At 51.5% G+C, this 12,419-nt stretch overlaps 3 protein-coding genes across 3 annotated transcripts; 2 read left to right on the top strand and 1 right to left on the bottom strand.

The window, feature by feature from the left end:
* Positions 1 to 871: 871 nt before the first annotated feature.
* Z519_07921 (uncharacterized protein) lies at positions 872 to 2,596 on the bottom strand (the record flags this gene model as incomplete). The annotated part of the gene is made up of 5 exons (XM_016765651.1): positions 872 to 1,003; positions 1,054 to 1,657; positions 1,713 to 2,276; positions 2,334 to 2,454; positions 2,545 to 2,596. The coding sequence occupies 5 exons, from the start codon at positions 2,594 to 2,596 to the stop codon at positions 872 to 874; spliced, it is 1,473 nt and encodes a 490-aa protein (XP_016617696.1).
* Positions 2,597 to 5,487: 2,891 nt separating this feature from the next.
* Positions 5,488 to 9,816, top strand: Z519_07920 (uncharacterized protein; the record flags this gene model as incomplete). The annotated part of the gene is made up of 1 exon (XM_016765650.1): positions 5,488 to 9,816. The coding sequence occupies one exon, from the start codon at positions 5,488 to 5,490 to the stop codon at positions 9,814 to 9,816; it is 4,329 nt and encodes a 1,442-aa protein (XP_016617695.1).
* Positions 9,817 to 10,373: 557 nt separating this feature from the next.
* On the top strand, positions 10,374 to 12,201 carry Z519_07919 (uncharacterized protein; the record flags this gene model as incomplete). The annotated part of the gene is made up of 3 exons (XM_016765649.1): positions 10,374 to 10,527; positions 10,579 to 10,632; positions 10,688 to 12,201. The coding sequence occupies 3 exons, from the start codon at positions 10,374 to 10,376 to the stop codon at positions 12,199 to 12,201; spliced, it is 1,722 nt and encodes a 573-aa protein (XP_016617694.1).
* Positions 12,202 to 12,419: the final 218 nt, after the last annotated feature.

The following is a 12,419-nucleotide window of genomic DNA, read 5'->3' as shown; positions in this document are numbered from 1 at the left end:
TTTAACCACGACGGGTAGAATGGTGGTGGTCATTGCTTGATCAGTCCGCAATGCCGGGTCGTCTATTGCTCGTTGTCAGAACGTGATCTACGGCGTAGGACTCGTCTCCATCTTCCCCAATCTGCCAAAAAAAATGCGGTATTGCTGCGGGTCCAGCTTTCAACTGAGGGGCGGGATAAAGGGATGAACTGTGGTCTGACGGAGGTATAGACATCGAACTTCCACGGAGGAGGGAGGAGTGAATGTTTGCACCAGCGTCGTAGGTGCGCCCAACCGAATACTGGCTGATGCGAATCATCCTAACAGATCTAGGTACAAAGCCAGTGTTTTTTTTTTGGAAATCTAATCGGATCCTGCTGTTGCTACCTCCAAACCCATGGCTCGGCCGAAACGCAGCTGTAGACTGCCATAGCTCAATATATCGTATAGAGTCTAGATCCATTTGTGAAGTCAACTCTCTGGGATGATGTTTCAGGGGAATAGATATCTGTAAAATCATCCTGCACCACGTGAATGAGATCCACCAATAGCTCATCGTCTGTTCTATTAACGCTCGGGCTAATATACGATTACGGAGTCTTTGCCAACACCTCCGAATGCACACTTCTACTTTCAACGACGTGGACGACTTCCCGCTGTGAGAGGAAGCCACCTAAATGACCAAGATCTCAATGTCACTTCTTCTGGCAATTCGTGAAACAGAGGGGGTTTTTTTTTTGACAGCATTATGGATGATTTCAATGATTAACGCAATATTGTAGAAACTCCTGTCTGTTCAATACAAGAGATGGTCGGTAAAGCTGGAGCCATCTGGAGAGCATACTATATGGTCACATGTCGAAATTTAACATCTTCACCGCATCCTCCTTGTTCACGGTGAATGGGGCAAATTCGCTGGCTGGTGAGGCTTCTCAGGGTGTTCCCCATCGGAGCTGGGTACTTCTCGGTGGACAGGAGTGTCTTGTTCGAGGCCATTGACAACGTCTCGGGACAATTCGACATACTACATATAAGTCAGCGTGCAAACAGTACGCTTTACGAGGGAGCACTCACGTCATATGCAAACTCGCCGATCTCAGTCTCGTCCATGCCCATAATTTCTTCTTGTTCAGAAGCACGAAGGTGCAGGCCCGGTATGAAGTTGAGAACGAACAAGATGGCGCAACTGACGACGAAGGAATAAGCCATTCCAGTGACACCGTCGCAGAGTTGATAAGCTAGTTGAATCCAGTGATGGTTGAGCCAGCCACCAGATATCTCGCTAAACCCATCTAGATGAGCAATGTAGTCGGCGGCAAAAAATCCGGTCAAGAGGTCTCCGACAAGACCGCCGACGCCGTGAATTGCGAAAATGTCAAGGGAGTCGTCGATGTGGAGGAGGAACTTGAGCTTGGTGGCATAGTTGCAAGCGATACCTCCAACGACACCAAAAACGACAGCAGCCCACGCCGGGACGAAACCGCTACCAGGAGTAATGGCGACCAAGCCAGCAATGACACCGCTGCAGAAGCCGACGGTAGACCATTTACGTTCCAAGCGATAGTCAAGGATGCACCAGGTGAGACCGCCGACACTCGCTGCCAAGTTGGTGACGACCGCAGCCATAATGGCACGGAGATTCGCAGACAAAGCGGAACCCGCATTGAACCCGAACCACCTGAAACGCAATTAGTGAGGCTTAGAAACGTGTGAAATAGACCACGTCTACATACCCGACCCAAAGGAAGACGGTGCCAATGACTATATGTGTGACGTTGTGCGGGCGATAGTTCAGCTCGTGAGTACCGTGACCCCGACGTTTTCCTAGCATGAGAGAGTAGGCCAGAGCAGCTGCGCCGGAGGAAATGTGGACAGGAGTACCACCGGCAAAATCAAGACCACCCATCTTGAAGACCCACCCCGAGGAATTCCAGGTCCAGCAGGCAATGGGGTCGTAGACGACCGTTGCCCATATGAAGGAGAAAACCATGGCAGGCAGCATTCGACCACGTTCGGCGGCAGCCCCGATGGCGAGGGCGACGGTAATAGCGGCGAACATGCCCTGGTATATCGCGAACATGAGATCGGGGATCTTGCTTGAACCGACGGAGGGAGCTCCCAAGACGTTGCGAAAGCCGAAGTTTTCGAGATCTCCAATGAATTTACCGGCCGTATGGGAGAAAGTCAGGGAATAGCCCCAGAAGAACCATTGAAAGGAAATCAGAGCTGTGGCTGCGATCGACAGCCATATGAGTGACAAAGCAGATTTCCGTCGCGCAAGGCCGGAGTAGAAGAAGCTGTGAGTCGCCCATCAGCAAATCGGTCAACGCGAACTCGAAGGGGCAACCGCATACCCGACACCAGGAATCATAAGAAGCACCAAAGCAGTGGCCGTGATCATCCAGGCAATGTCGCCGGCATTGTAATAGACATTGAGATCCTCTGTGAGCGAGTCTCCACCGGTCATGGACGTTCCTGCGGCAGGAAGCTCACATTAGTTCGAGTAGTTCCTCGGCGCGCCTAGGGAGCGACCTGCATGGTGGTAGAAAGGAAGCCGTATAGTACCATTGTAGATGTCCAGCGGGACATAGGGAAGTGACCCCAAATCAGTCGACATGTTGCTGGAAGGAATAGAATGATTGCTCTACAGAGAAGGTGGACGTGCAACGTGCGAAGTCGTGTACCAATTGGAAGGAATCACCCCGGCAAGTCTCAGGGGCTCGAAGAATGGGAGCGGATCAATGCAAACATCAACAATTGAATGGTGATGCAGGCATAAATCGCTGTGAAAATCCCGCTCCAAAAGTCGAGCTGGACAAGAAAAAGAAGGTAGAGAGTAGAAAGATCGCAAGGGAATCGGAAAGAGAGGGAAAACAAAGGGTTGAAAACGAAATTGAATTTGGCAAAAGAAACGAATATAATAGCACAGAAACGAGTCCGTATCGCGAAGTGCCACCATATTGACCGATTGTGTCACCTGCAGGGCTTGGGCTCAGGCACAGGGCAACGCTTGGCATGTAGCGGGTACTTGATACACAGTATGAGAAGGATGCGACTCGAAGCAGAGTTTGCCGGATAGGCCCCTGGTACCAGGCTGCCACGACCTGGAAAGGATGCACGGGCCCGAGGTGATAGGCTCGATAGGGCGCACGGGAAGGGCTGAGCTAAGACCAAGGCAGGCGCCACCCAAGGAACAACATACCTACTTGTGGTACATACAGGTTGCCCGAGGTCTGAACACTGTGATCCAGGAGCGCCTTACCCGGCCAAGAGGCTCCGCTCTGTCCATCACTGCGTGCCCACCGACGCGAAGACAGAATAGCTCCCTATTCCTTGCTTACCGTCCTCAATCCCGTCTTACCTGTACTCGTAGCACTGAATTTCCCAAGCACGCTGCTTCTCTACAGCACGCCCCGCCACTCTCGCTCCTTTCTGTCTCCCACCACCAACTGCGACTGGCGTCTAGTCCCTCGCTCGTGTTGGCGTTCAGCTCCACGGTCAAAAATAACCGGCTCTCCAAGGCTGTCTCGTGCTTCTCGCCTACTAGTCGTCGCTAAAATCGAAGGTCCCGTATGGCCAAGCCTCCATGGCCCCAAACTCGAAGTTCGCCAGGCGCCTTGGCTTCGCCCGGGGGCGTGGAGCCCAGTTCTGGGCGAGATAAGCAGCTGACGCTCAATTGGCTCAGACGCAAATCCAAATGTTGGAGGCGCCGTGTGAACCCTCAGTGCATCTCCACATAGATAACGAGTTTGATGGTTCTTGTCTATTTCATTTCCTTCGGCTACTGCCCATACCTTGTCCCTTGGGCGAGTTATCTCGTACGGCGAACGTGTTTCTCACAACCACTGGGTTTCTTGCTGCAAGGAGGTGACAGCCAGCACCAATCTCTGACATCTGCGCTTTTCTATGTACTTATAAATCGACCTCTTCTCTGCCATGATCATGTCTCTAAGTCTACAGTTTCTCACGTATTATCGGGATCATATACCGGTGTGCAACTATCTATGTCCACATTCACCTGACGCGTGTGCTGACAGATACTGGTGGATCCTTTTCTTTTCATTCACCCATGTCGCCAAGTACTATTTCGGACTTCCAACCTTGATAAGGATGATGGATGGGTGGAATGGCCTTCCAAACTGCATCTGAATCTTGAGCTTCTCAATTAGTTGCCTGACAGCGGCCCCGACATATTATTGTCCAAGACTTGGCAAGGAGACTCTGGAGAACTGGGTGTTGAAGTATCTTGCCGACCTTCCGTTAGCTACGCAGTTCGCAGTTCCGATTCGATTGACACATACACCCGTTGTCCATTACTGATTGGAACCAAGCAAAGGTAAACAGGTAATTCTGCTCGTTTCGGCCAAGAAGGGTTGTCGCAATGTGAGCACTGCGCGAGACGTTGCAACTGGTCTGCAAGCCCAGAACTTGGCCGCTGCGACGGCATCGATCACCAGTTGTCCTAGTGCGAATGCCTTTCCGAGCTCCGTCCGAGTTGCGCTCATCGCATGTCTTGCCCATTGTTTGGATGAGGAGCAGCTCAAGATGAATTACATATGTACCTATGTTCTGTTTGGCATCAGTCCTGCGAGAGCCTGTTGTGTTGGTCTCGGCTGCTGGCTTCCAAGACCTTCTCGGCATGATGGTCTGGTGACCCTCACTCTTGTTGAACCTTGCTGCGAAGATGGTTTGCTCGAAATCGAGGTATGAGGCTGTGCACACCCCGCGATCAAGCTGGAAGTCAGGGGCCCCTTTTGGGAGCGTCGACAGCTTTGTCGAGCCTCTGGGAAATGCCACTTCGCTGTAAGGATCTAAGAGCAGACAATAGCTTTTTGGGGCGTGCCTAGGCGGTTGTTGACAGAATTGTTTTCGGTCATACTAAGTTATGGTAGCACCACAAGACACCATACACTGTAACCTGAGGTCCGGGCCGTAGCACCTAATGTCATCGATCTAGATCGATATGGATGCGCCACCATTGGCCCAAGACTTTTGTTTGTTAGGAATCGGTGACTGAGTCGTCGAGAAAAGATTCCTTGATTTAGTACGAGATTTAAAACAATCAAGTGCAGCAAACAAGTAGTAGTAGAGCCATCTCGCCAGCTGCCAGGTTTTTGTGTCACTGGATGTGGGATGGGCGATTCGTGGGCGAGTCACAAAGCAGGCTACCAACTTGATTTCCTCCATCCATGATCGGATCACAGATCCAGGCAATCAATAATTCTTTATCGGCGACTCGTAAACGGGGAAGGCGACAACGGGAAGGACGGCACTGGACAATCGCGAGACGCGTGCCGTGGAGCTTTGCGTCGACGTGATACTGGATTTTTTTCCTCTGTACCTAAATTTTTTTTTTTTGGATTATTTTTAGCCAGTTCTGAAGCTACCCCAATATCCATAGGTATTTCATAGTAGTTATTACCTTTTGCGACGCCTTTAATGCGGTGAGATAGAGTTTCAGAGGATCTCTTCTCCGCAGCGCACAGCCAGTTGGCATCGATTGCAGCCATGCCTCAGTCAGCAACAAGCCAACCAATTCCCGACCCCGTCGGGGTTGTCCTTCAGCCACACGTTGCGTCTGCCACAACTGTCAGTGCCAACAGTGCTCCTGTTGCTGCACCTGACTTGGAGCCATCACCACTGCATCAAACGTTATCGCGGCCTGTTCAGAGTCGGTCTCAAGTCGTCGCTCCTTTACCTGTGCGTCCCATTACCCTTCCCAGAGTCGGACCTCGTGCTCCAAAGACCGAAGAGCAACGCAGAGAAGAAGGTCGCTTGCCCCTCGTTATGGAGCATGAAGAGATGCCGATGCATCGCCCAAGCGGCGGCTCTTCATCCGGCTCTGATGAAGATGCTATCCCATCCTCTGCCTATGCGTATCCTACCACTTCCTACGATAACCCTGATGGCCCTGTAACCTATACTCCCACTTCCTCCATCTCCGCGTATACACCCTCTACGGGGTTCTCCTCCGGACTCTCCTCCTGGGGCCCATATGGACCAAGACCAAGAGGTGGGAGCGGTGGGCCCCAGAACATGGACCGATCTTTCTCGGAAAGCGCTCAGAGTGCCATCTCAGAGCTGCGAGGCGCCAGACCTGGTGCTCCGCTCCGGACACCTTCAAATACCTATGCACCTCCACGAAAGCCGCCTCAATTTCTGTCCCTCAATTCTAAGAGAATACATTCCTCAAACACTATGCGGGGCACGAGAAGGGATCCGAATGCACAGTACAAGGCACAGGAGAAGGCCTATGTTCAGCGAGTTAGACAACAACCGCAAGATTGGCTTGACAATGATCCTCGAACGCCGAGTATTGGGTACAGTACGGATGACGAGACCGACGATGAATCTCCGTCGGCCGAACACGGGTTCGACGATCCGTACGACCCAGAGACGCTCATGTTTCTGGGCAACGAGGAGAATCTCCAGCCGACAGAGGAGGAACTGCAGAATTCCGAGAACAGAGAACGGCTCGAGTGGCATTCGATGTTGGCTTCCGTTCTCAAAGGTGACGTGGTCAAGCAGGAGAAGCAGCGGCTGATCGGCACAACCGAGCAAAAGAGCAAGGCAGAATTGGGCGCCGAGATCTGGCTGGGTGTAAGGGCAAAATATTATGGCCGACCTTTACAAATGCAGAAGAAGCTTATTGAAGAAGGTCGTGCTCAAATCGGCCCCATTATCGAACAAATCATTGCCTTTGAGATCAAGGGCGAGACAGTGGTAGGCAAGTCGCCGCTAGAACAAGTCGAGGAGGCAGTGGCAAACATTGAGAAGTGCGAATGGCTGTATCCGTCGCGGAGAGAACTCGAAGCTGCTCAGAGCAGGGCTGCTTCTGATGCTTTCAAACAGAGTTGTGACGCCATCATCTCCTGGCACAATATCACACAATCCATCAATACTGAGCTGGCTGTTCTTCAGGCATGGGTCGGGAACTTCGAGTTAGATTTCACTAGGCAAAAACGTCGGTCCAGCAGAGATGGAGATCTTTCTGATGAATCTTCCTTCATCGACAGGATTCTGAAGGAGGATGGCCTGAAGTCGCTCCAGGGTGATAAGAGTATGTTCCTGGCTATCGGCGAGGTCATCACGAAGGCCAAGAGCACCCTGATTGAGAACGCTGAGGCGTTTGCCGCCCGTCATCTTCCTCCTTACATCGAAGAGCTTTTGACTTTGATCAATTTCCCGTCTAGATTAATCCAGGAGATCATCCGTATGCGGCTGTTATATGCGAAGAAGATGAAGGAATCAGCGCAGCAGTCTGTAATGATCATCGACCAGATGATTGCACAGTTCCAGATTCTCATGCGGCTCGCTTGCCTCATCAAGCAAGAATACCTCACAATGGCTCATCCTGAACCAGGATGGGACTTGCCTCCTTGCATTGACGAAATCTTCGACAAGGTCATTGTCGACGCCCTCAAGTTCTACTTTAAGATGTTGAACTGGAAATTGGGCGCGAACAAGAACACATTCCGCGAAGCTGAAATCCTCGAACAGGAATGGGGCTTTTCGAACGAGATAGGCCGTCAACTCGAAGGTGGCGATATCGAGGTTGCAGAGCAGTTCAGTTCCTTAACAGCCAAATCTTTACTTCGCCTCACTGCTTCATTCGAGCGAGAGCTTCGAAGCAAACCTGACGAGAGTCCGCAGGAAATGGAGAAACGATACAAGGCTATTCTAGATTCTGTCCGAGTTCGACAACGGAAGCTGTTTAGGTTCTCGCGGATTCTGCGGCAAAGGTTCGAGAATGCGACGGAGTTCAATGTGGGAATGGGGGCAGAGCAGCTCCAGGGGTTCGCGGAAGCCCTCGTGTTATCTGGCCACTTCCTCGTGGAAGTAAGTACCAACAGTCCGAAAGGCATTCATTTTGTGGCTTCGGCGTCGCTGTGGAACAGACCGAAAGAGATCCAGTCAATGCTGGGAACTTCATTTCATGAGGATGATGCGGCAGAAGATCCCTCAAACCCTTACATTTTGATCATCAGGCCGGAGGACGACATGGCTTGGGAGGGACCCAGAATGGAGCTCGATACTCTGGAACTGCCTACTGATGTAAGACTGGGTAGACTCCGTCTCGTGGCTGACGGATCATCGCTTCGTCTTCAAGGCGCTCGGATGGAATTTGCCAATGCTATCGGCAGAGAATTGGACGTGGTCATTGAACAGAGAGCTAACCTGTCTCGAGTAAATCTTGAGCTTGGAAAAATCAAGAAGACCACGTTCAAACTGTCTAATACGATCATGGAAAGTGTGGAGGTGATTCGATCGCAGAATGGGGGGATCGCAAGCCCAGAGTTGGTGCAATCTTGCTTTGCTTTTGCAACTGAATTTGGGAAACGATCTCTGACATATATGGATGCCAACCGACGTATGATGAACAACATGAAGCTCACTCGACTTGCACTGGACTGGATCAGCTTTATTTGTGATGATTGTGATGCGGCTGACCGGAGAACGTTCAAATGGGCAGTTGTTGCATTGGAGTTTGCAATGGCGATGACGCGGGGAAGGAATATTCTGGACATCACGGACGAGGACTACAAACGCATCAGGGTCAAGGTGGCTGGCTGCATGTCTGTATTGATCTCTCATTTCGACATCATGGGTGCGAGATCGACTTTGGCTGCACAGCAGGAGAAATCCCGGATGGAGGCATTGACTGGCATGAACAAGCGACTGGACTACAACAAATTGCGCAACGACGAGGATTGTCGTAATGAAATGTGCCAACAGAGACTGGCCGAACTTAATGCCATCGACCAAGTTCGTGAGGAACGAGGCACAAAGACTACTCTCGGACGCGTGTTGGAGGGATCGAACGAAGCTGACCGGTCGCTCACCTTCCTCTCTTCTTCTGCGACCAACATCACAATGCGATGGCAACAAGGTCAATTTGTGGGCGGAGGTACTTTCGGCTCGGTCTATGCGGCCCTCAATCTCGACACAGGAACTTTAATGGCCGTCAAAGAGATTCGTCTTCAAGACCCCCAGTTGATTCCAACGATTGTCAAGCAGATTGGTGATGAGATGGGTGTTTTGGCGGTTCTCGATCATCCCAACATTGTCTCGTACTACGGAATCGAAGTTCATCGCGACAAGGTGTACATCTTCATGGAGTACTGCTCTGGCGGTTCGGTGGCTGGTCTTCTTGAGCATGGACGGATTGAGGACGAAACCGTCATCATGGTCTACGCACTACAGATGTTGGAAGGATTGGCTTATTTGCATTCGGCACATATTGTTCACCGGGACATTAAGCCGGAGAATGTCCTTCTTGATCATAACGGTGTTATTAAATACGTCGATTTTGGTGCAGCGAAGATCATTGCGCGACAAGGACAAACAATGATGGCCCCAGAGCCGCCACAGCGCGCCAATGTCGATCCTGGCCAGCTTCCAAGACAGCCACAGAAGACAATGACGGGAACACCAATGTATATGTCACCCGAGGTGATTCGTGGAGATGGACCAGCAACCTCACGCTTCTCGGGAGCCGCAGATATTTGGTCATTGGGATGTGTGATTTTGGAAATGGCAACGGGCCGTCGTCCTTGGTCGACTTTGGACAACGAGTGGGCAATCATGTACAACATTGCTCAGGGTAATCCACCACAACTACCCACCGAGGACCAGCTGAGTCCGATGGGGATTGATTTCTTGAAGAAATGCTTCGAGCGTGATCCAGCCAAAAGAAGCTCGGCGGCTGAATTGCTGCAGCATCCTTGGATCGTGGAGATTAGGCGGATGGTGGTTGATGATCCTGACGCTCAGACGCCCAAGAGTGAGAGCAGCGGAGGGGTGTCGCTTCCAAGCCGACAGAACTCGACAGCATGAGGAAGGTCCCAACTGCCCAGGAAAGTGGTATAGTTACGTGGTCTATTAATAGGTGGCCTTGCACGCCGAGCGAGTATTAGTAGGTAATTTCGGAGTATGAGGTACTCGGAACCTTTCTGGCTCAGTATTCTCCAGCTTACGCGCAAGGCCGTACTTCGTTTTCTCGTATTATTGAGCCGATTTATTAATTCGGTGAGTGACATTTGCAAACCCAGTCACACAGCAGGGGGATGGAGATTGGTCTGTTGCTGCCTTGCCGGCAAGCCGATGGAAACTTAACGCCTTGACCTCCCCCCAAAACAGGGAACCCTGACGTTGTGGTTTCGGGCACATCGGCTTCGTGGTTCAAAAGGGAATCAGGACTCCATCTGGTTTTGTGGGTTGCGCCTGCCTTTATCCATGTAATATTCCGAGTCTTCCAGCCTCCATCCGCTTTTGTGTCAGCAAGCGGATGCCTGTTTTGTAGAGCAGCTCTTCAGTCATTCTTTTGTTTTATTCATTGTTTGGGCCGCCTAATCTCTTTTTCACCCTCACTATGCACGCCCGCTGCCTTCGCCATGGCCAGTGTTGACATTTCCAGGGATGCCCCATCAGATCCGTTCTCTGACCAAGCAGCGATTCAGGATGAGCGCGAGACGGTCGCCGAGTCCACGCTGGGCGTTGGTCGAAATGCCACATTGACTCTCGGCACTGACGCGGTAATTGTTCTAGGTTCGTGGTCATTGTTTCTTAATAGCGGGAGCTTGTCTAACAGCATCGCAGACGAAGGTCTCCGCATAAGCGAAGGATTTGATTGCTTTGGAATCTTTTCTCAGAGTAACAGGCTTCGTGAACGATTATCTCTAAAGTCGTGACTGACCTCGATGACCAGGAACTACCAATACGCGATCCATTCCTTATTTCAACGTCCTCTGGGCTGAGATTGTCAAGGGCGAACTCACCGTTCATTATGCAAAACCGACCTCCAAGGCAGCAAACTCCCCTGTCCGTGTTGCTTACATCAACTATACCCTCGGGTGTGCTACAGCGATCCTGGACAAGGCTGAAAGATGGGTCGAGCGTCTGCTACGACGGGCGTATGGACAAGCCCAACGCAAGAAGAGGATAAAGGTCTTGATAAATCCGTTTGGAGGGAAAGGAAAGGCAGTAAAACAATACACCAAGGAGATCGAACCTATCTTTGCGGCAGCGCGATGCGAAGTCGACACTGAGCGGACCACACATCACGGCCATGCAGTCGAGATTGCAGAAAAGTTGGATATCAATGCATTCGACGCCATTGCAAGCGTGTCCGGAGATGGACTGCCTCATGAATGTATCAACGGCCTTGCCAAGAAACCTAATGCGGCGGAGGCCCTGAGAAAAGTGGCCGTTGTCCAACTCCCCTGCGGCAGCGGAAACGGTATGGCGTGGAATCTGACTGGGACAGGTGAATGCAGCACGGCTGCTCTGTGTGTTGTGAAAGGTGTACGCACCCCGTTGGATCTCGTCAGCATTACACAGGGAAATACTAGAACGCTCTCTTTTCTATCGCAGTCACTCGGCATAGTGGCGGAAAGCGACCTGGGAACCGAGAATCTTCGGTGGATGGGTGACGCAAGGTTTTACTTTGGATTTCTTGTCCGACTGTTAGGCAAGACGCTATATCCTTGCGACATCGCTGTGAAGACGGAGATTGAGGATAAGCAAGAGATCAAGAGGCACTACGCTCAGCACATGGCCAAAAGGGCAACCCAGGCTTCAATATCTCATTCTGATCTGGACGGGCCGTTGGATATGTCAAAAAATCTCGGACTACCGCCCTTACGATATGGTACGGTCAATGATCCTCTCCCCACCGATGCTGGCTGGACTCCTCTAACCTTCTACGCCAACCTGGGCAACCTTTACTGCGGTAATATGACTATGATGGCCGCAGATGCCCCCTTCTTTCCTGCTTCCCTCCCTTCGGACGGTCTTCTCGATTTAGTCACCATCGACGGCGACATCCCGCGACGGAAAGCGCTGGATCTGCTGCTTTCCGTTCCCAAAGGTGCCTTTTTCGACAAGGAGTGCGTGCGTGTTCGGAAAGTGAGCGCTCTCCGAGTCATTCCACGGTATGGGACTATAGCGGATTCCGCAGCCGAGAACGACCACCAGCGGAACAAGCAGGGCCTGGTGGTGGACCAGATAAGTAGCAGGAAGAACGTCAATCGCGATGCTGGCCATTTCTCGGTTGACGGAGAGAAAATGCCGTTTGAACCATTCCAGATTGAAGTTCACAGGGGATTAGGCACGGTTTTGAGTCGGCGACTGGGTGTATATGAAGCTATTGGACCAAAGGGGTGGGAAGATATCGATGTCACTGCCACTACCGCCACGGACCAGGGATCCGGATCAAGGTGAGCTGTAACGAGGGAGGCTTTAACACGTTGGTATGCATTTCCATATGTTGTCCAAAACAGGCCTTAATCATTCAAAAGCAGCTGGAGGATCGGCGAACGTCATCCGGATAGTCCCCAAGACCGTGCTCGACTTGTCTCGGACCCCGGTTGCCTAGCCACCATCGATTTTTGATTTGTTTCCTGCGCAATGGGTCTTCTGCAGGATATGAAGAGCATAAA

Source organism: Cladophialophora bantiana (genome assembly GCF_000835475.1).
Source record: "Cladophialophora bantiana CBS 173.52 unplaced genomic scaffold supercont1.12, whole genome shotgun sequence".
In the NCBI taxonomy this organism is placed as follows: Eukaryota; Fungi; Ascomycota; class Eurotiomycetes; order Chaetothyriales; family Herpotrichiellaceae; genus Cladophialophora; species Cladophialophora bantiana.
Note: the sequence above shows the minus strand (reverse complement) of the source record. Positions and strands in the feature narration are given on the sequence as shown.